This window comes from Equus quagga, chromosome 14 (genome assembly GCF_021613505.1).
Source record: "Equus quagga isolate Etosha38 chromosome 14, UCLA_HA_Equagga_1.0, whole genome shotgun sequence".
In the NCBI taxonomy this organism is placed as follows: Eukaryota; Metazoa; Chordata; class Mammalia; order Perissodactyla; family Equidae; genus Equus; species Equus quagga.
Genome location: NC_060280.1, coordinates 10,763,479 through 10,785,336, shown reverse-complemented (window position 1 = coordinate 10,785,336; position 21,858 = coordinate 10,763,479). Strand labels below are relative to the sequence as shown.

Below are 21,858 nucleotides of genomic sequence, written 5' to 3'. Positions count from 1 at the left end.
GTCAGGTGGGCAGCCTAATGCGGATAAACAAGTCCCCACTGTGCTTCTAAGGCTTTTGTCTGCATCAGCTCCAGCTCTCACAACTGAAGTTGTAATTTATAATTGGCTGAGTTTACAGATGAAGAAACTTTGGCTTAAAGAGGTTGTGAGTGACATCCCAAGGCCTGTAGCTAGTGAGTTGCAGAGCCAGGGTCTGAACCCAGGTCTGTGTGATCTCAGAGCTCACGGTCATGGTGTCCTTGGGAAAGCAGATCGATAAGATCTAGGCATGCCACGTACAGGAGAAAGAAGTCGGAAAAGATTTAGAACCCTCTTTGTTAGCTGGAATGTCTCAGAAGAGGTTGTGTGGCCCATGGAGGCACATCATGCAAAGAGGCACTCGGCCCCAAGCCCCTTGTCAGTGTTGGGCTGTGTCCCTTGTGAGTGTGAGTATAGAAGAGCATCCTGTAACCAGTGTGTTAGGTATCAGTCACTGGGGTACAGTAACAGCCCCCACCTGTGCTGTGTTGACCCTCCATCTTTCCTGCTGAGTCGAGACTCACTTGATGATATCTTGGCCACAATAATACAGAACTCTTTAGTCCTCTTCAGTTATTAGAACAGTTTTATTCAATACTTATGACTCAGTCTTATTCATTTTTAAACTTCAATTTCAGGCTCTACTCAAAAGCTCATTTCCCCCTGGCCCCAGTGCAAGTGGCTTTGGAAGGTTGGTGGGGGCTGGGGGCATGATGGCTTGACTTCCTTTCCCTTCCCTCCTTCCTGTGCTCGAGCCCCCAGAATCGGGGCAGCAGAGAGGAAACAGGATTCTGCCGAGGCAAAGTTGCTGTCCTCCTCTTGGTAGCCGTAATTGCCACTGTCCCCGGGTGGGAGTGTCCTGCTGACCAGGGACTCGCTCCCATGGCCTTGCTGGTCTTTTGTGAGATTTGACCAGCTCCTCCAGCTCGCTCTCAGCTGGTCACATTCAAAGCCCATCCCCCTGATTCAGGTTCTTTGTCCCCACACTAAGGTGGCCAGGTGGTCCTGATAAGGCTGTGGACCTCATTCTCATCATCCCTCCATTATCCCCCATAGAACCAGCAAGAATGTGTGGGCTTCATCTTCCACCTGTGGCAGGTAGAATGGGCCTCCTGCCACCTGGAAGTCCCCCACCATATCCCTCTCCAGCTCTTTCTCCTCCCTACCCCCGACTTAGGGGGCCAAGGAGCATATCTGCTAAGCAGATGTCCAAGTGGGGACTAGGATGCCAGCACCCCCACTTGACATGATTCTCTTAGAGCCTCCTCTTCTTTGACTTAAAGGGGTGCAAGGCCCCCACCTTCTTGCTCCTTGGAGAGGGGAGGAAATATCCTGTCTCTGTGGTCATCAAGCGTGATCACTCTTCCCCACGCTCAGTGACCTTCTCTCATCTAGATCTTCTTACCTAGATTTTTTTGGGGCGATGGGGGATGACGATGGTGGTGTTTGGTGGCAAGACTGATTCTGGACTAATGCAGTCTTGTGGGCACGTGACTGGCCCTAGTTGTTTTGTCCACAACTTGAACTTTTAAAGCAAGGGTCCTTAGAGCCTTTTGTCCTCAGATGGGCCTTATTCACAATTTAAGGGATACGGGAAATATCTCACCTGACATACTGTTAAATTATAGGAATAGAAACCATTTATTGGGAACCCACCACGTGTCAGTCACTGAAATAAGTGCTGTGCACATTTTATATCTCATTTAATCCCCTCTGCAATCTTATGAGGTCGGTATTTGGGTTGTCCCCATCATATAGATGAGGAAACTAAGGCCCAAGGAGATTAAGTTACATGTGGGTCCGGGGAGGCCCACGAGGTCAGCAGTGGCTAAGCTGCCACATCAGCTGACTTGAAAGCTTGGTGTCTTGTGTCATTTACCGCCACTCACACTTCTAACCACCTGCACCACTACTGGAAAAGCATTATGGTGGTTAAAGAAATAATGTAGGTTTAATGCTTTCTGTTTTCCCTTTGAAGACGGTTGAGTGCCTGAGGCTCCTCCTCTGATGAGAAAACATCAGCGGTTGGAAAGCCCCACTGTCCGCCTCCACCCTCTCCCCGTGACTACAGCTGGGTTTGGAACCCGGGCGGGTGGATGCACCTGTCCTGAAGCATTGCAGCAGCCTGGGCCCTGCCCCAACCTGCCTGCTAGAGAGCCACAGACACCCTTTGTTCCCAGGCTGAGGCTGCAGGCCCAGGTGAGCCCCGTGGAGATGCTGCTGGTTTGGGGCACTTCCCCTGGATGAGGCCTGCCCACCCCCTCGGGGTTCCCCAAGGCTGGACCCATCCAGTTGCTCTCGGAGGCTTGTCAGAGTCACGTAAGCTGAATCACCCCCTACCCCGGGTGATTTTCGAGATCCCTTCAGCCCCTCCCCAACACTCCACCTGTCACAACCATCTGTAAACCTGTCCCTGTGAGGAAGGATGGCCCTTATCCCTGGTTCTGCGAACATCTGGCTCTGAGCCCATTCTCCTGTAAGGGGGAAGCCGGGGTCCATGGTAAGCTGTGTTCTATTTGGTTCAGCAAACATGCCCTGGGCACGTCCTCTACGCCAGGCACGGTGCTTGGCACCGAGAGTCACGTCAGTCCTCCAAAACTAGCCTTAATTCCAATACTCCAAGAGCTGTGCTAGTCGTATGTGCAGGACCCAGTGGTGCCCAAAGAAAGACAGCACTCAGCTCTGCCTGCGGCAGCCAGGGGAGCGTCACGGAGGCAGTGACATTTCTCCTGGGTTTTACGGGATGAATAGGCATTCACCAGACAGAAGAGGAAGGGGGAGGGAAATCCCGACAGAAGAGGGGGCATAGGAACATTATGGGGCAGAGGACTAGCTCTGTATGGAGACTGGAGAAACAGAGGCAGGAAGATCCGTTTAGGTGCCTCTGGGAAGGCATGTGTGCTTTTGAAGTGAAATTGGTTGCTGATTTGATGGACTCCCACCTGGGTTCCCTCCCCTGATGCCCAGAGACCTAGATGCTGAGCTTGCCCCCCTCATACCCTGCCCCAGGAAGCAGGCGGTCTTTCCAGAGCATTAGGGTAGACGTGGCAGGTGGGTCATTTCCATTTTCTCCTGCCCACATCGCCTGGGTTTGGCAGTGAATGGGACCATTTCTGCCCCCCACCAGAGGGGGCTGTGGGCTCTGCTCCCACCCCTCAAGCCACTTCCCCTGTGGGGAGCCTCATTGCCAGACTTGGAGAGTGGTTCACAGAAGGGCTGGAAACTGATATGGTGAATGTAGGTCGTGTAGACGGGCCACCTGGAGGAATAATGCACAGAATCCACAGTTCTCAATCCGAGTCACAGGCGACCTTACCCCGTGGCTTAAGGGAACTCAATAGGCATTCTGTGACTCTGTGGTCCCTTTGGCTCCAAATTCCTTCTTCCTTACAAAGCAAGTGTCTTCGTATTAGGTTGTTCCAGTGCCTGTGCCATTGTAAACGAGCCCTGAGGTTTCTTTTAAATAACGTTGAAAGAAAGTAGTTCTTCTATCTGTCCTACCCTGTGCCCAGCCTTTCCCGCAACATCTGTGAAGATTAGCACCACTGGTGGGACCAGATCACTGAGAGCCCACGGTCCTTAGGAATCGAGGCGAGGCTGAATTCTGCTGGAAATTGGAATCTGGCCTGTGTAGTTGTTCTGCAGTTTGCTTGGGGTGGCTGCCGGAAGAGGAAGAACAGGGTGCCCGCGCTGGGTTAGACCCCGGCTAGCTAGTGTCTCCTTGGGCAAATCAGTTCTCTCGAGCTCTACGCTTTTTTTTCTTCTCTGGAAATCAAGAGGGTGAGGACAGCTGATCAGATACGAAATGATAGTCTTTTTCCAAAGCCTGGGGAAATGTCACGAAGGAGACATTTTTGTGGGCTGATGGAGTTTGTTTTTCAACTGCCTTTGGAGCTGGCTTACCAGGCCTCATGGAACACAGACAAATGCCGTGTGGAAATATGGGAAGAGCACAATTCCAGCTGTTTTGGATACTGTCTGTTATAGACCACCCATGGCATAAACTGTGGCTTCCAACCCCAGTCAGAGCATCCAACACTCTTGAACTGTTGTGTTCTTAAAAGAAAATTAAATTGTCCAAATGTCCACCAACTGGTGAATGGATAAAAAAAAGTGGCATATCCCTGTCTTGGGATATTACTCAGCAATATAGAGAAACGAACTAGTAATAAATGCATTAACGTGGATGAACCTTAAAGACATTATGCTAAGCAAAAGAAACTAGATTCCAAAGACTGCATTTTGCATGATTCCATTTATATGAAATGTCCAGAATCGGCAAATCTGTAGAAATAGAAAGCAGATTAGAGGTAGTTTGGGAATTGACTGCAGATGAGCCTGAGGAAATTCTCAGGGTGATGGGAATATTCTAAACCTAGAATTTACCAAAAATCATTGTACACTTAATGTGGAGGCGAATTATAACTCAATAAAGCTGTTTAAAAAAAAAAAAAAACAGAAAGGGGCCAGCCCGGTGGCGCAGCGGTTAGGTGTGCACGTTCCGCTTCTCAGCTGCCCAGGGTTCGCTGGTTCGGATCCCGGGTGCGGACATGGCACCGCTTGGAAAGCCATGCTGTGGCAGGCAGCCCACATATAAAGCGGAGGAAGATGGGCATGGATGTTAGCTCAGGGCCAGTCTTCTTCAGCAAAAAGAGGAGGATTGGCAGCAGATGTTAGCTCAGGGCTAATCTTCCTCAAAAAAAAAAAAAAAACCAGAAAGATCACCATTGAGTTTTCTCTCGTGTGACAATATTCGGGATTGGTTTCCTTCTGGGTGCCAGTGACCGGCGTGGAGAAAATAAGCAGGAAGAATGTGCAGCTCCTTAGGCTTCCTTTAGATGGCGAGCCATGTAGTGAGTTCGGAGGAGCCTGCCAGAAGAGCGACCATATTTTCCGAACCAAAAATGCAAGTACAGAGTCAGGCTGTGTCCGAGGTGCTCTGTACCCGTCTTCTCATTTATCTGCACGGACTTCTCCTGACAGCCCTGTGGGAAAGGTGCAGCAGGGCATACACCCATTTTAAAGAAGGACACGGAGGCTTAGAGAGGTTGAATCTTGTGAAAACCCAAAATCTGTCAATGATGGACTGCAGAGATTCAAACCCAGATCTTTCTGGCTCCAAAAACCAGTGATCTTTACAGGAAAAATGCTGCCTCCTAATTTGTGGGAACACTGTGCTCTTTGACAACAAGTAAAAGAATGTTTTAGGGGATAATGCTCAGTTACGAACAAGAAAAGACTTAACGAGCCCAGCAGGTAGAGGATATGACACCTGGGGCTCCAATTGTCCGCCCTGGCTGGGCTGCTAGGCTGTAGGGAGCTGACGTGGACAGGCTTGCTTTTTGCAGTGGACAATCCCCGAGCCCCTGGATACGCTGAATTATGAGTTCCTCCCTTCCTTGTTTTTCTTGCGTGGTTTAAAAGATTGTATTATGGAATGTGTCAGATATGTTGTCATGTGTCAAATGGTTGATACATTCCATAATAAAAGAATACTTACAGAAGAAGAATAAAGAATACTTGTGTGCCCGCCAGCTAGCTTAATAAATAAAACATTATCTGGTGTGCTTTTAAATCCGCCACACACGATGGGTGTCCAGGAAGCCAAGTTACAGCGTTGGGACATGGGGCTTTGAGCTGGACAAACCTAGATTCACATCCCAGCTCCTGCGTTCCTGCCCTTGGAGGGGTCATAAACCCTTTCTGAGCCACTACAGGGGAACTCCTATTCCCTTCCCAGGTTGTGGGATTGAATGGGATCGTGCGTGTGAAGAGCTTGACCTGATACGGGCTCATTAGTGGCAGCTCTTGTTGTTATAAACAAGTCGTGTATAACCTGAAAACAATTATAAAAGGCGCTAAAAATAACTCGGACAGCTTTCATCTATCCTTGTGATTAGCTCTACTTTCTCCCTCCAGTGAATTTGATTTTGAGGGGACCTTAACAGGTGCTCACTTGCATGTCAGCTCTTGATGCCTCCTCCTGATTCTGTCCCTAATTCCCATCACTCTCCAGCTGGGGAGCACGGGTGTGTCACTTCACCCTCTCTTTTCCCACGAGCAAGATGAGGTGCCCATCGACCCCTCATGCCTGAGCCTCCCATTCTGTGACCCTGACGTGCTCGTAAGAACATTTCAAAGCACAAGCAGAACAAGCCGCAGGGCTGCACTCTCCTTTGGTTTCCTTAGGATGGAGAAGGAAGCGGAACTGAGGGTGAAACTGAGCTTGGGGGGCGGGGGAGTGATGGGCAGGTTGGCCACCACCTTGGAGCTTTCTCTGCTCCCTGCACTGCGCATGGGGGTCCATAAGCATCCTTCTTTGTCCAGGTCAGTCCTGGCTTACACTTGTTGTCCTGGCGTCGTTAAAAGCTCCCCCTTTCTCTCTCAAAACTATCATGGTTTGCATGATAAATTATAAGATCACCATAGTAAAAGCCATCATTTTTAAGGCACAAAGCTGGAGCTATTTGGGAACCTCGTTTAGGATTCTGGGGCGACAGTTGTCATACAGTAACCAAGACCAGTGAAGGACTTCACTGTTTACACTGGGCCTTCACGTGTGCGCTTATTTGATCTGCAAAGCAAACTTGTGTGATGGGGCAAACTGTGCCAATATTGCCATTGAGGCCCAGAGAGATTAAGTGACTTCCCCAGGGATGCACAGCTCCTAAGTGGCAGAGTACAGGCTGGAAGTCATGCCTTAGGTTTTCCAACAGCTGTCCTGTCTGTTTTGTCCCACAGGCAGAACCTGCTGGCTCGCAAAGGAGAGAGTGAAGGCTGGATTCTAATAGTTTGTATTGTCAGTTTCCTTAGCGCCTGGAGAGAGGGGGCTCCAGCAGGAAGTCATTCAGCCTGGCCTAAGCAGCAGTCACACCCAGGAAGCTGGCAGGCTTGCAGGGGTCATCTTGTTTCTGAAAGGACCCCATTCATACCTTCTGCCCCTTACTGGTCCTTGGAGGAAACTCATTGCTTTATCAGGAGCCTCTTCCCCAGCCTGGAGCTGACCTGAAGGTGTGCGTTACTCACACAGGGGGCTTCCCTTCCTCTGACCCCACCCCCTCTAGCCCACTTGCCGATTCAGAAACAGAAATGCAGCCTAGGGCGGAAGCAGGGCAGAGGGAGCCCCTGAGGTTCCTTCCTCTCCGTCCCTCATGCTGGGTGGCCCCACTGCTTCGCTCTCAGGGTCAGTTTAGACCTTGGCCGTCAGCATCTGGTGTCAAAAGAACTTTAGAAAGGAGGCATTGCCGGAGGGATTGCCCCCTTGTGGTCCGTAGCCCCTGCCTGTGAGTAAATATTTCATTCCTGCTCTGCAGCTCTTTATGCATGCCTCGAGGCAGATGCATTTTAACATCTGAAAAGTTCCATCTGGGATAAAAATTTTCTTATCCCCGCTCTGCTCTAACTTCTTTTAATATGGGAGAACTTTTGTGTGAGTAATTCTTCAAGGAAACAAGTGCTATAGCCTGTCTCCACACCCGTCCAGAGTTAAAGTTCGTTATTCAGTGGACAAGCCAGACACAGAGCCACATGTTTGAGAGAAGGCTGACTGGGTAAAGCGGGGCAGGGATCCTGGTGGAGCGGGACAGCGCCCTTTGGCACACTCAGGGTGGCTTGAAGCATGGAACACGGACTTGGCAGAGCCACGTGGGGCCCAGCGAGTTTCTCTGCCTGGAGAACAAGCACAGGCTTGCTCGGGACTCCTTTTCGGTTGTGTCCTTCCTGAGAATTTCCTCCTGGCACTTGCCAGCCCTCCAGTTGCAACTTGCCATCGTGTATCCGCTCTAATCCCCAGTGGGGAGAAGAAGCTAATTTCTTTGTCGTTTGGGCCTGATTTTAATTGACTGTGATACCAATTAAGCGTTCAGGAAATCTGTCATATCCTAGAGGGATTAAACTCGTGTGAGGGCTGAAGCAGCCCGTTGCACGGGAGCCAGAAAGGGCTCCCCAGAAGAGACGACTCTTAACAAGCATCTCTTTCCTGTCTTGCAGAGATCAGGAATGGAAACCTCAAGGCCATTCTAGGCCTCTTCTTCAGCCTCTCCCGATACAAGCAGCAGCAGCAGCAGCCCCAGAAGCCGCAGCTCTCCTCGCCGCTGCCACCTGCCGCGGCCCCGGCGGCCGGGGCCCCCTCCCAGTGCCAGGCTGGCACTCCTCAGCAACAGGTGCCAGCCACTCCCCAAGCCCCGTGCCAGCCTCACCAGCCAGCGCCACATCAGCAGTCAAAAGCACAAGCTGAAATGCAGTCCAGGTGGGGGCTCCTTGCCAAATGAGAATTCTGTTTTTCCGGGGTCCTCCTCCACATCCTCCAAATTCTAGCCTATAGCCAGCGTGTTTTTCAGGGGAGCTTCTTCAGTGCTGAGAACCACTGGTAGTTAGTGGGGAGGTAGCAAGACCTTGAAATGGATGCAACGAGGCCTCCTGTGCCTGGTGGGGATGTGTACTTTCATAGGTCAGAATCGCCAGCAGCCGAAGCTAATTAGCTGCCCCTGCCTTAACTCTGCACACACACTCTTAGGCAATAAACTGTCCCTAAGATAGACCTTCGAACTTATTTTGCATGTTTGCCTGTAAGCTGGGTGTTCAGTGTTATATGTGCAAGTAATTTTACTCAGTGGAAGCAACACTTCTACTCCAGCAGGTGCCTCTGCTTTGCCAGAGGAGAAATATCGCGAGCACAGAAGAAGGATGGCAAGTGGCTCTTAGCAGGAAAAGAGGCAGCCACCTTCCCCCAGAGGGGGAGCATCCCCTGATGGGAGAAGTTTCCATAAAACGTGACTGGGTTTTGTTGACCTTAGAGAGTCGGTAGTGGTGTCTTCTGCTTTGCAGGACTAGGGCCTGGGTTTTGGTGGTGGTCCCGGAGGGACCCGTGCTTGCCAGTGGGACTCGCCATAGAGTGACATACGAGCAGAACGCCAGGGCACTTACCGTCTAATGCGTCACCACGGGAATGGCTGCATTCCTCTGCAACTCTGCAGGAGATCGCCTTGTAAAACTTTCATTTTAGTGGCAGAAAAAAAGGATTAGGAACAAGAAAGTTTTGACTCAGTAACGATCTGGAGAAAAGTCCATAGTAATTGTTTTTTTTTTTTTAAGCTATAAACCTTTAGCCGTCAAACCTAAATGTCACTGATCAAATTGGATTGCTTGATTTCATTTCATCTGTGCTAAAGAGTAATGGCTTTTTCTTTCCAGTCCCCCAAAGCCCCAGCGTTAATAATTGTAGGATTTCTCACAGCCCTTCCTACCCTTCCTCGCCCACTGAAGTTGGGCAAAGCACAAAGCGGGTCAGACAAAGCGGCTGCCTTATAGACGGTTACAGCTTTTTTTTTTCCCCATGAGAAGTGCTATTTCCCGACTGTGACGGTGTTAAAACCAGCAGTGGTGATGTGATGTAAATCAGATCCCCTAATTAATTATCTAATTATATCCAGTTCACACTATGGAAATTTGTGGGCTAGCAGAGATTCCTGGACTAGCAAAGAGGAATAGACAGCCGGGCAGCAGCCTCTGCGCCCTCGCCCTGCCCTGAAGAAGCCCCTGAGAGGGAGCCATTCTCTGTGCAGAGGTTCCCTGGTGGAGCTGGACAACTGAACGGTCAGGATGTCATTTCCCACAGTGCATTGTGCAGAGTGCGTGTTCCCTGGGTAGTGACTTGCAGGGGGCGGCTCTCTGGGGGAAGCACTGGGAAACAATCTGGGTTAGGTTGTTAGAACTGTTCTTGCAGTTCTGCTCAGATCCTCGAATGTGCGTTCATTTCTTTAGTTAGTGTTTGAATGCCTTCTGTGTGCCAGGCACCGTTTTGGGCCCTTGGGGGTCAAGGGTGAATGAGGTAGCCAAGGCGCCTGCTCTCTATATTCTACTAGAGGAGGCAGGCAAATAAACAGGGAAGAGAAATATCAGATAGTTGGTATTATAATAAGATGATGGGACTCAGAGGGTTTGGGTTGATAATTCAGGTTGGTTGATAAGAAGGTCTCTCTGAGGACGTGACACCAAAGTGGAGATAGGAATGATGAGGAGCTAGCCATGCAAAGCTCAAGTGTGGAGTAGATCAGGCAGAGGAGCAGCTGGTGCAAAGGCCCTGTGGTGGGAGTAAGCTTGGCACACTGGAGTTGCAGAAAGGAGGTTAGTGTAGTCTGGAGCTCAGTGAATGAAGGGAGATGGGAAGTGAGAAGGTAGCCTATAAGCAAAGAGGGCTGCCACCATTTATGTGGAAGACAGTGTGACCAGTGGCCCCTGGAGTTGTGCAGTGCTGTGGCCTTGAGGCCAGGTCACAGAGTGCTGACTAACCTGGGCAAAGAGTTTGTGTTTCATTCTAAAGGTGAAAGGAAGCCACTGGAGAATCCTAAGCAGGAGGGAGACTTGATTTGATTTAAGAAATCACCTTTGCTCCTATGTGCAAAATAAGCCTGTGGAGGAGCAAGAATAGAGGGAAAGACCGCAGCGAAGAGGCTTCCGTGGTCCTCTACATGATAGTGGCTTGGATCAAGGTGCTGGGGGAGACGTGGAGATGAAGCAATTCAGGATATTTTGGAGGAAGAGCCGACAGGACTGCGGGTGGATGGACTCTCCGGAGTGAGGGAGAGAGGAGTCCCAGAGGAAGCCTACAGTTCTGGCTTGAGCGGTTAGGTCTGTGGTGGTGGAGAGGAGGAAGCCTGCGAGAGGGACGCGTGTGACTGTACATCTTCAGACGGGGGCCTAGAAAGCATTCCTCACACTTGGCCACAGCAATCTTCTTGTTATGTACTGCATCTCACTGCACAGTGTTCCCAGGGACACGTGTTGAGAAACCTTGGGCTGTGTCACTGAGTGTGCTAGCCTCAGGCATCCACTTCCACAGTAGGCGTTTGTCTTCTGGAAAGAACCGGATGCTCCAGTGAGGACACCCATCTCCCAGTAAGAAAAAAACATCCTACGATTAATCAACACTTTTCCTAAACACGAGCCACACTCACCTAAGCCTTCATGTTCACTTACTGCAGAGAGGCTCCTGCCGCGGCGGCCCCCCACCCTGCAAGGTGGGGACATGGACTTGGCTCTGGAGTTGCTGTGTGTCCTCACTCATCCTTTATCTCGCCCAGAGCGGGTTACTTCTGCAGATGACTGGTTTCATCCGCTGTATATTGATACTTCTAATTTTCCTTCCGGAGGAAAACCTTATTCTGAAGTTCTGGGGATAGCCCATGCTAACACTCGGGCTATAAATTTAAGAATAATAAAATCGCATCACTGGCCCAGCTCCATTGTATTTCTACCCCTAAATTCTGACTTTGATAACCAAAGTCCCGAGGGTAATGGGTGGACCCTGGTCATCAATGTGAAATGTTGATGCAAGCCCCAGTTGCCAGGTTTGGTTTAATCCCCTGTTAGAACTCTGCCGGATATGAACAGGCCTAAATGCTGTACCTCTGGAGATAGTTAATACTAAGACTTGGCAACTTTCCCCTGGTGTGTGTTAATAAAGGAGCAGTGGAAGCTAGCCGGGGAAGTTGAGACCTCGGCCTGAGGAAGCAGAGCAACTCTTCCCCGACGGCCGAGTGGACACTCACTTTTATCCTTTACTTCAGCTTTTCTCATGAATTGACGTCATGCCCAAGAACTTGGTCCACATCAAATTCCTCACCAGTCTCGAGTCCAGGAGAGGAGCATAGTCCCTAAGACCTGCTTCCTTCTCCCTCTGTGTCTCCCTTACGTATTATCAACATTCAGACAGCTGTTTAGGGAAAATCCAGAAAATCGCTTTATTCTTTTCCTCCATTCTCTTCTCTCTTCCTCCACCTCCTAAGTCCAGTGACACCGACTTTGTATTTCCCATCTCAGAGCCTTTTATAAACATGATATAGGAAGTGTGGCTGCAAGAAAGAGAAATATTTCTATCTTTCACAAGGCAGTAAATAAGTTTAACTTTTTCTTTTAAGCCCAACCATGATTTTTCATATTTCCAAATTTGTGTCCAAAGTCCATAACTTAGCAAATTCAGAAGACTTCAAATGATCATTTCTATACTTATTGAGATAAAAAATTCCCAAGACCAGCAAAACTTGCAATTATCCTACACCCTTGTTTGAGGGCAACTTTATGGGACATTCATGAAAAGCACCCTGGTAAAACAAGCCTGTGAAATGGAAGCATCTAAATACTTTAGAAAGGTCTAAAGTTTGCTTGTCAGAGCCCCCTTGCTTCAGCATCTTACTGTGGGAACAAGGCCCTATAGTGACTGATAGCAGAGAAGATATTTGGAGTTAAAAAAAGAAAACCACGGAAGTCCTTAGACAGCCTTGATAGCAAGTTCTTCACATTGGAAATTTATCAAATCAGAAAAGTTAGACCTAGAAGGAAAGCTGCATGTTGTGGGAAAAGTGGGCAGAGGGAAAGCCAGGAGCACCCCCATTGTGACATACTCCTATTACGTATTTGTGTGTCTAATGTATCTTCTCTCTCCTCACTCATCCACTTTTTTCTTTCCTGTCATGCAGTGCATCATCCAAGGACTCATCTCAAAGCAAAATCATCCGCTTCACTCTGGGTCAGAAAAAGATCTCTAGGTTAGACTTTCTCTGTGTCCTACAAGGCATGGTTTCCACCCAACCCACTGTTCCCTTTGTTCTGGCTGCTTCCTTTTGGTGCCCCTCCCAATTTCATGTTTGCAGTTCGAGAAAACCAAACATGCTTTGGCTACTGATCCAATGTTGGAGAGTTTTGAGAGTGGCTGTGGGGTTGTTGAGGGAGCGTGTGTGTGTGTGTGTGAGAGAGAGTGTGTGAGTGAGGTTGAAGTGTACGTAGTGTTTCTGCATTTCATTGATTCTGACTTTGCTTGCTTGGTCATCAAAACCTGTTCTGATTTAGGAAGAGGTGAGTGTCGAGGTGGTCTTTGTGATGTTTGGCTCCCTGCTCTGTCCTGGCCCTGATCCTACCTCACCTGCATCTCGTGTATGTGTGTTGTGCTTTTTGTTGTTGTTGTTAAAATTACTAATGTGGGATTGGTTTTCTCTTGAGTTATAAGACCTGAAGCATGAATCTAATTGGCCAGAGGAGACAAAGCAGCAAGGCGGCTGTCTCTCATTTTCGCTTCTGGATGCCCTTGGGTACCACGACCTCAGTTCTCTGAAAGTAGAAATTAGGCTTGCTTGCAAACTGCTACTCTTGACTTAGAGTTTGGCATCCACTGAATCCTGTGAGGACCCATTCCAGGGTATAGGAAAAAGCCAGGTACATCGTTGTATCTACTGTTATTTTTAAGGTATCGACAGCTAACATTTCTTGAATACGTATTATGCACCAGTTTGAATGCATCATCTAATTTAATCCTCGCAGCGGTCTTCATGCCGTAGGTCATGTTAATATCCACATTTTGCAGATGGAGAAACTAGAATTTATGAAGTTTGGTGAGTTACCCATGGTCACACAGCAAGTGGAAAAACTGGGGTTTGAGCCCAGAACCCTCACTTTACCCACTGTGTTACATTTCTCCTCTCCCCCTCCTTGTGGAATTCTGGTATTTTTGTGGTCATTGAGGCTGTTCTTTAAAATCTTATGTTTCAACCATTGCTCTTGGCCTTCTGCCTCTCATTGCCCCTGAAGCATCCGAACAGACCTTGATGTTGGGGTGAATCTCCTCCTCATTCTGACTGGTATTTAGTTTTCACTGAGTTCTTACCTAAAACTACAGGGGTGCTCACACTTCATTTCTCTCTGCATCTGCCTGATACCCCACTCTTAGGCTCTAGCTGCCTTTTCTAACCGGAGTGATGTTTCTAAAAAGCTTACACATGGGGAGCCCCAACTCAAGATCTGCCTGGTTCAGGGAGGAGCCCAGGGCAGTTGCTTCTCTGTAGAACAAGTCACCGTATCACCCAGACTTGGTTCTGGGGACCCATGTTCGTCACTGTGTCTCCTGGCCGTGTGTCTTAGTTAGCTTAGGCTGCTGTAACAAGTCACCATAGGCTGGGTGACTTAGGCAGCCGAAGGTTATTTCTCACAGTTCTAGAGGCTGGGAAGCTGGAGTCAGGGTGCTGCATGTTCAGGTTCTGGTGAGAGCTCCTTGCCTGGTTTCCACATGGCCGTGGTCTTGCTGTGTCCTCATTTGTTGGAAAATAGAGAGAAAGCAAGCTCTCTCCCATCTTTTACAAGACACAGATCCCGTCACGAGGGCTCCACCTTTATGACCTAATCACCTCCCAAAGGCCCATCTCCAGACACCATCATGTTGGAGGTTAGGGTTACAAGATATGAATTTGGGGGGACACACAAACATGCAGTCCATAGCACTCTGCTAGAGAGTGACTGCTTTCCCTAAGGAAGGAATGAGACCTAAGTCAGAGCAGACACCCACTGCAGTGGCAAACTGAGTTCCAGTTTTTCTGGGTGTCATGCAGATGTCCACACCTCGGAAAGGAAGGGAGAGGGGTGAGCTTGGAGGAAACCTGAAATCTAGTGTTTGTTCCCACGATGTGCTCAGTTCTGGAAGATAAAGAAAACAGGAGCTGGCTGGGAAAATAGCTAATTGGAAGCACATGCCCATCCGTGAATGCTTTGTTATCAGTCCCAGATGATGGAAGGAAGCCGCAGCTGGGAGGCCATGGGGGGAGAGGAAGAACTGAAGGATGAGGGCGTGTCTGCCCTGCCCCGAGGGCGGACTGGGCGCAGGGCTTCCAGCTGACCAGAAGCCAAGGTCTGGCCTTCCTTCAGGGTCGCATCCCTCACCTAGAATTTCTTTTGGGTGCCTTTTGTCTCTAATGAAGCCAATAAAAGGATGTTCTTAGTTTCTTTTCTTTTTTTTTTTTTTTTGAGGACGATTAGCCCTGTGCTAACTACTGCTAATCCTCCTCTTTTTGCTGAGGAAGACTGGCCCTGAGCTAACATCCATGCCCAGCTGCCTCTACTTTATACGTGAGATGCCTACCACATCATGGCTTTTGCCAAGCGGTGCCATGTCTGCACCTGGTATCTGAACTGGCGAACCCCAGACTGCCAAGAAGCCGAACATGCGAACTTAACCGCTGCACCACCAGGCCGGCCGCTGAACACACATTTTTTGATCAATAATTATGTGCCTATTACTCCTCCTTGCTTCCTTTACCCCACTTCTCCACCCCCGGCCTCGAGCACAATCCTGAGGAACATTTTAGCTGAGCAAGCACCACTAGGTGTAGCAGTAAAGTTTGGTTGCCAAAAGAAATAGCCCTGCCGCCTCTGGCTGAGGAGGACACCTCTCCCAGAGCTCTGGAAATTTGTCTCTTGTTCAAGGGCAAACATTGATTGAACACCTGCTGGAGCCAAACCCCTTGATAGGCACCAGGGATACTGAGCAGGCTGGGAAGCCTCACCCTTGAATCTGGATGCGGCAGGGGGATTATGGAGGGAACTGGTCCAGGGGTGAAGGATTCCCATGAATTTCTGCCACTGACCACTCTTAGTGCCCCCTGGCCTTCCTGGGGAGCCCCAGCTGTTTAGGCTTATTATACCTGCAGGAGGCTGAGAAGCATAGTGGCTAAGAGTATAGCTTCGCAGTCAAACCTAGTGAAAGCCTGTCTTCACCACTTACTGGGTTACCTGGGCAGATTATTTCATCTCCATGAGTCTGCCTTTCCTTGTTGGTAAAATGGGGTAGTTCTGTCTCACTCACAATGTCATGTGGATTAAAAGCAGTCACTTCAATCCTTTAATACGTGGCATGTAAGCAGTGCACCACGATAGCAGATAATGGCCATGCTGGTCTTTTGATCTGGGGCAGGTAAGGCAACCAGCCGCCTCCACCAACTCCCGAAGTTGATCTCTGCATGACCATCTCGTAGAGAGGAATCAGTGGTCCTCTGCCCAGCTGCAGAGAAGCAGATACCTTGGAGATAAGAGATTTAGCATTTAATCATCGTGTCTGGCAAAAAGCATCTCCGATTATGACCCCGCCCCCCGAGGTCCTAAGCATGTGCACACAAGCTGACATCCTTCCTTGGAGGCCGCCTCTACTCCCGGCCTTTGAAGTGGTTTTGGGAGGAGGCACCGCTTCCTTCCCATCAGCACGTACCACGTGTGGAGCTCGGATGCGCTTGCAGGTTATGTGCCAGGAACAACAGCTTGGCTGCCCTGCCTGCTCGGCTCTGCACATGTGGAGAAATTGACCACGACTCTTTGTTACACCACTGTCCTTAAAAGTAATTTTTTTAAAAAAGCAACATGTATCTATTTCAAAGAACCCATCTGTGTCCTCTGTCATTTTGTAACTGTGTCTGGACATGGAATGATCATGAGAAGTGGACTTCCTCTTGCTAAGGAGCTATTGGAACCTTCTGGTACTATAAATGATGCTTGTGTCAATGACACAGGGCTGACTTGCCATGCTGCCCTCTCGCTGCTTTTCTTCGGCGAGGCAGGTACCACGGGCAGCATCTGTTGTGGTACCTGCAGCTGTTCCACGTGAGCAAGTCCCAGCTCTTCAGCAGAGAGAGATTCTAAAGTACGGACAGCAGCTGCTTCCAGGCTGCGGCTTGATAGTTCTGGTGAGGCACATGATGTTAACAATAATGACCTTCAAAATGTTAGCCAGAGGCCTAGCGTCTGTGTCACTAAACTAGAAGACACTCTGCTTTTCAACTTTAGCTCTGCCCCCAGCCTCCCTACTTAATGTCTCATTACTGGAGGGTAGGACAAAGTCTAAGATTGCTACTGTGACACACAAGGTCTTCCTCCTGTGGCTCTGCTTGCTTCTCTAACCTCATTTCCTGCCACTGCTCCCCCAAGCCCAGCACATGCTGGCCCTTCCTCTCCTCTGTATGACACTCTGCTCCCTGCCTTCTTGCCCTCTACTCACATCCAGATGCCACATCTTGCCCTGGGGTCACTTTTATCTGGAACCTTCCCTGACCATCCCACCAACCTCTGAGGTCATCATTTCCCTTCCTTGAATTACTTCTGACCTTTGCGTATTCTTTTATCAATATGTGTACAATTTTGATGTCAGCTGGGGTCCGTCAGCCCCTAAGATCTAGATAAGATTGAACTAGAACCCTGTGTTGGTCCGTTTGGGCTGCCATAAAAAAACCCCACAGATTGGGTGGCTTATAAACAATGGAAACTTACTGCTCACAGTTCTGGATGCTGGGAGTCCAGGATTGGGGTGGCGGCTTGGTCAGGTTCTGCTGAAGGTCCTCTGCCAGGTTGCATCCTGCTGACTTCTCACTGTGTCCTCACATGGCGGACGCTGGTGAGCTAGCTCTGTGGATCCTCTTTGGTAAGGGCGTTCATTTCATTCATGAAGGTTCTGCATCATGACCTAATCACCTCCCCATGGCCCCACCTCCTAAATAATACCATCACATTGAGCATTAGGATTTGACCATACGAATCTGGGGTGACGGGGTACACACAAACACAAACAGCAAATCCCTTCATCCCTTTGCAGAAAGTCCAGTGCCTACCCCATGACTCCTCAGGTAACTTAGATCCTTATGGTCACTTTTGGCTTTGAAATCCTGTACTTACAGTTTAGTCTCAATTAATTCAGTTTATGGATTGAGTCACCATCCCAAGGGGTGTTTCGGTTCCCTCATGGGAGATCTAAACCAAGCGTTTTTCCTTACTTCTCACTCACCACACATTCATTCATGGTCCTTGTATGTGAGGTGGACTTTGCTGAAAATTTCAGAGGGACAGAGGAGCCTTACTTGGGGGCAAGGAAATGTCCAACCCCATTCACCACAGAACTCAAATTTTAAAACACAGTGTTGACATAGATTCCCTCTGAAACCTGGAAGAAGTTACTTGGTCTCCATCTAGTTTTCCCATTTGGTCAAGTTAAAGGAGCTGCCCTCACTAGAGTGGAATGGTGATGGTGGTAGAGGATGATGTGAGTTGGCTTGAGCTCCGTGGTGGCTTTTGATGGCTGGGCATATGCCAACCATCCTTGACTTGCCATGTCATCTGCCCTTGAGGCCTTTAAGAACCCCTTCTCCGTGTCTCAGGACAACGCTGCAGCCGTTTGAAGGATATGCCACTCCCATCAAAGGAGCACATCTAGGTCCTGACTCAAGGAAGAGAACCTGACAATGATCACCCATAGGAAACCCAGAGCTGCCCTAGTTAATCCAAGATCAGGAGTGCTTCACTCTGTGGAGGGGGCCCACAGATGGCTCAGAGGTACCCCAAGTGTAAGGTCTCAGTCACAGGTACTTGGATGAAGCAATTTCTCTTCTGGAATGTTCCTGAGGGAGATGACAAGTCCTGTCTGCCAAAGCCTGTCTTGCCTCTTTGAAAATGTTGATTTCAGACTCTTGTATGTTGATTTTTGTCCAGCTCTCTTCTGATACTCTGACCCAGCTCTGTTTCCTTCCTTATTTGTCTGATTCTTTTTCGTACCATAGCATGTTTTATGATAACGCCCAATTCCTTTATGGATCTATGGTCAGCAGAGAAGATGGGAAGGGGAACCAACAGGCGTTGACCTTAAGTCCCATTCGAATTTAAAACTGTCCCACTGAGTACTTTATTATTATTTTAAAGTTATAGACAGAGAAGATGAATCTCAGATCGTAAGACTAGTGCAATATCACGTGTAGGGAAAAAGCCCGTATTCTATCCATTATCCCACACTGCCTCACAGAGGCCCAGACTGCCTACCTAATTCAGGGTGGTGCCCATCCCATCCAATACTTTGATTTCTTGCCCTATAAAGGCCCCTAAAAATCTGGTCCGGTCCCAGGTCAGGGCAGTGGGGCCTCTCTAGCAACTCTGAAAAGAAGGCATCTTTTCCCTCCTTGTTGCTTTTTGTCTCCCTGCTCTTTGCCACTTCCCCATTGAAGCAGACTACCGTGGCCTGTGTTACCCTGCGCCACTTCATGCTGTTGCTGTGACATCATCTTGGAACAAGTCCATAATCCTTTTCTAGTCCTATCTGTGAGCGTAAAGACTCCTGCGGAGTGGAGTCCACTCGGAAGGAGCTCCACGTCTGCACCTGCAGCAGCTCTGCCGTCGGCTGTGGGGACTCAGATACCCCTGCCTTGGAGGACTTGCAGGATGCTGTTTGCATTGGAAGCAGAGCCGAGAGAAACCAAGATCCTGCTGGACCTCCTCGATCGGTTGTGCTGGCGTTTCTGGTCCCCAAATACAGGCACTGGCACTGCTAGTTTTGCACCCCGCTCTGTGCCTATCCTCGTGGGGGTGAATACCTTCTCCAGACAAGGTGGGATAAATGAACAGAGTGGGGCAGATCCTCCAAGAGCTGTGGGAAGTGATGCCTTCCCTCCGCTGCTTGGTGGGGAAGGAGCTCACCCCCTTCCTTCTCTCCTAGCTCCCAGTGAGGGCATCGGGCCAGCTTCTTCTTAACTGTATAAATTTTACAGTCCTCTCACACCAGCTCATGTTCTCTGTTTACTCTACAACCATCTTTCTTGCTCGGCCAACGAGAAAAAGTTTAAAGTGATTGCTTTCTTACATCTAAAATGCTTCCAGACTACAGACTTCTTTGGTGCTCACAGATTTGCGTGGAAAGAGAAGGCTGAAAGCTTTATGAGTTGAAAATTCAGGCTTATCACTAGATCTAATGCTAGTCGGCTGAGGTTCCAGTGGCTTTTAAACACAGCTAAGTGGGTTTTAGCGGAAAGATACAACTGAATATTTCATCACTTATTCATCTTTCGACTTTAGTGATTGGAAACCGCCTGTTTAGTAGTCCCTGAACCAAAATTCTGGGGGAATCTTATCCTTAACTCTGGGGAATGGGCCATAATGTCTTTAGATCTATGACCAAGAAGTCTGCTGACTTTATTTCCCAAACTGCCCAAAATGAGGTGTTTTATTTAAAGGGAAAGTGAGTGTGTGTTTGTCTTCAGGCTAATAGATTCCTTCTGCCTTTACAGAAAGAAAGTATGAGTTTATTCATCTCCCATGCAGAGAGGCTGGGCTGCAGCCTCAAAGTAATGAAGTCATGCCTGTGGAGACAGGTTGTCAGGTGTCGAAGGAAAATGTATGTCTGAACAAGTGTTTCCATCCAGACAATAAGTTTTCCTTGCAGATGTGTTGGATTCTGAGTGGTAGCACTTCCCTTTCTGACCATGGTAAATTATGTCTTTTTCTCGATGCTCACATCCCCAGATTATGGTAAAAACCATTTTCGATACCTACCAGAAGAGATGCACACGCAAGGTAAACAGTTTAGAGTCTTAACGGGCCTTTATGTTCCACGCTTGATGGAATTAGAGACGACATGGTTTGGCCCTATTGGAAAGTAAAATTGCTCATCCAAGAGAAAAAGGAAGATGAGCTTTGTGTTTTTAATCAGCAAACATATTTTCCCTCTTTGCTCAAAGGGAAACTGCTCCGGCTTTGCTGTTGGACTTTACTGGGGTCATCACGAGCCTCGATGTTTGTGGTGGTTCCACTAAATCCCTTGATGGGCAAGCCTCCACAGCCCCGGCGTCCTGAATGGTTTCTTTTACCTCCTGCATGGTCGCAGTTCCTTCTTCTGAGATCCTGCTGCTCTCCTGAGACTGAAGCCGGTACTCTATTGCTTTTTGCATTTTAGACTTCCAGGTCCTACCGCGAGGGTATCCGCTGCGGGCAGTGAGGCCAAAACACGCGGAGGGCCAGCCACCGCTAACCACCGACGCAGCCAGAGCTTTAACAACTATGACAAGTCCAAGCCAGTCACCTCCCAGCCCCCACCGCCACCTCCAAGCAGCCACGAGAAAGGTGAGTCACCTTCTCGAAGGTCCTTTTTGGCATCTTCCTTTATAGCATATCTGGCTTCTTTGGGTGAGCTTGGCCGGGGCGGGGGTGGGGTTGCAGATAGAGTGGTGGAAATGGGTCACAAGGACATCCTTGGCCAGCAGGAACTTTGTTACTAGAGGCATTAATAAAGTGGGGGAAATGTTATATTCCTAGTTGCCAGCAGGAGCAACTGTATTTGTGTGGGGCCCAGGAGACACCTGGCTACACATAGAAACAATATAGTATTTGCAACTTGAAAATAAAGTTTCATAGAATGTGCTCTATACAGTAGGTGGTTTTCCAGAAATGCAAGCTGCTTGGGGCATGTGTTTTGTAAGCTGATAAGGTTTTGCCCATAAGAAGTGATGTGAGGGGAGTTAGGAGCAAGAGGGTTTTCACCCTTTGAAAAAGTCAGAAATGTGGGTTGGCGAAATGAATATCTTGGCTACATATAAGGAGTAGGCAACATTGCTCTTGGTGTTCTGATAATGTAACTTTTACCAAAAAAGGATATGACTTTTTACTAGACATAGGACTGAGCTTTTAGGATGGGGAGAGGGTGAGCAGCCCTGTGGGGGTTCTGCTCTGAAGAGAGGGAAACAAGCCTTTGCTTGCTTCAGTTTGTGTCTCAGGAGACGTTGGAGAGACAGAGGCAGCTTAGAAGGTTCCTCCGTAAGAGGCAGAGCCTCCTTCATTCCTCTGCCGCCAAGAGGTCTGGACCTCTCTCGGGGACATGCCGGGGCTCTTGGGAGCATTTCCTCCCTGGTAGTGTGGAGGCGTCCTAGGACTTGGCCTGGATGTGCTCCTCTGCTCCCCTGAGGCCCAGAAGAGCGGCCTCCTGCTCCCTAAAGTGCTTCAGGAGACTGGGCACCCCTGCCCCCACTGTGAATGAAATCAGCACCCCCCTCCCAACCCCTCTAGCCCAGAATGACTTGGTTCCATAGAACTGGGCTTCCCCCACGCCCATCCCTACTCCCACCTAGAATATTGGAGAAATTATGAAGGAAATTTATGTAGGGCTGGCATACATATAGCAGAAGGCTTCCCAGACAAGGCAGTGGGAACTCTGCAACTAGCCCCGAACCTATAACCAGGATGTCTCAACCAGGCAAGACTATGATCCAGCGCTTGGCTTTGGCC

The 21,858-nt window shown here is 49.0% G+C and overlaps 1 protein-coding gene across 7 annotated transcripts in view; it reads left to right on the top strand.

Annotated features, from left to right (window-relative positions):
- Positions 1-21,858, top strand: part of NAV2 (neuron navigator 2) — a 390,162-nt gene that overhangs the window by 159,027 nt on the left and 209,277 nt on the right. For all 7 annotated transcript variants that reach the window (XM_046685992.1, XM_046685993.1, XM_046685991.1 and 4 more), the window contains exons 5-6: positions 8,008-8,266; positions 20,534-20,700. In XM_046685992.1, the coding sequence (XP_046541948.1) occupies positions 8,008-8,266; positions 20,534-20,700 (426 nt within the window). The remainder of the gene's footprint in view (positions 1-8,007; positions 8,267-20,533; positions 20,701-21,858) is intronic.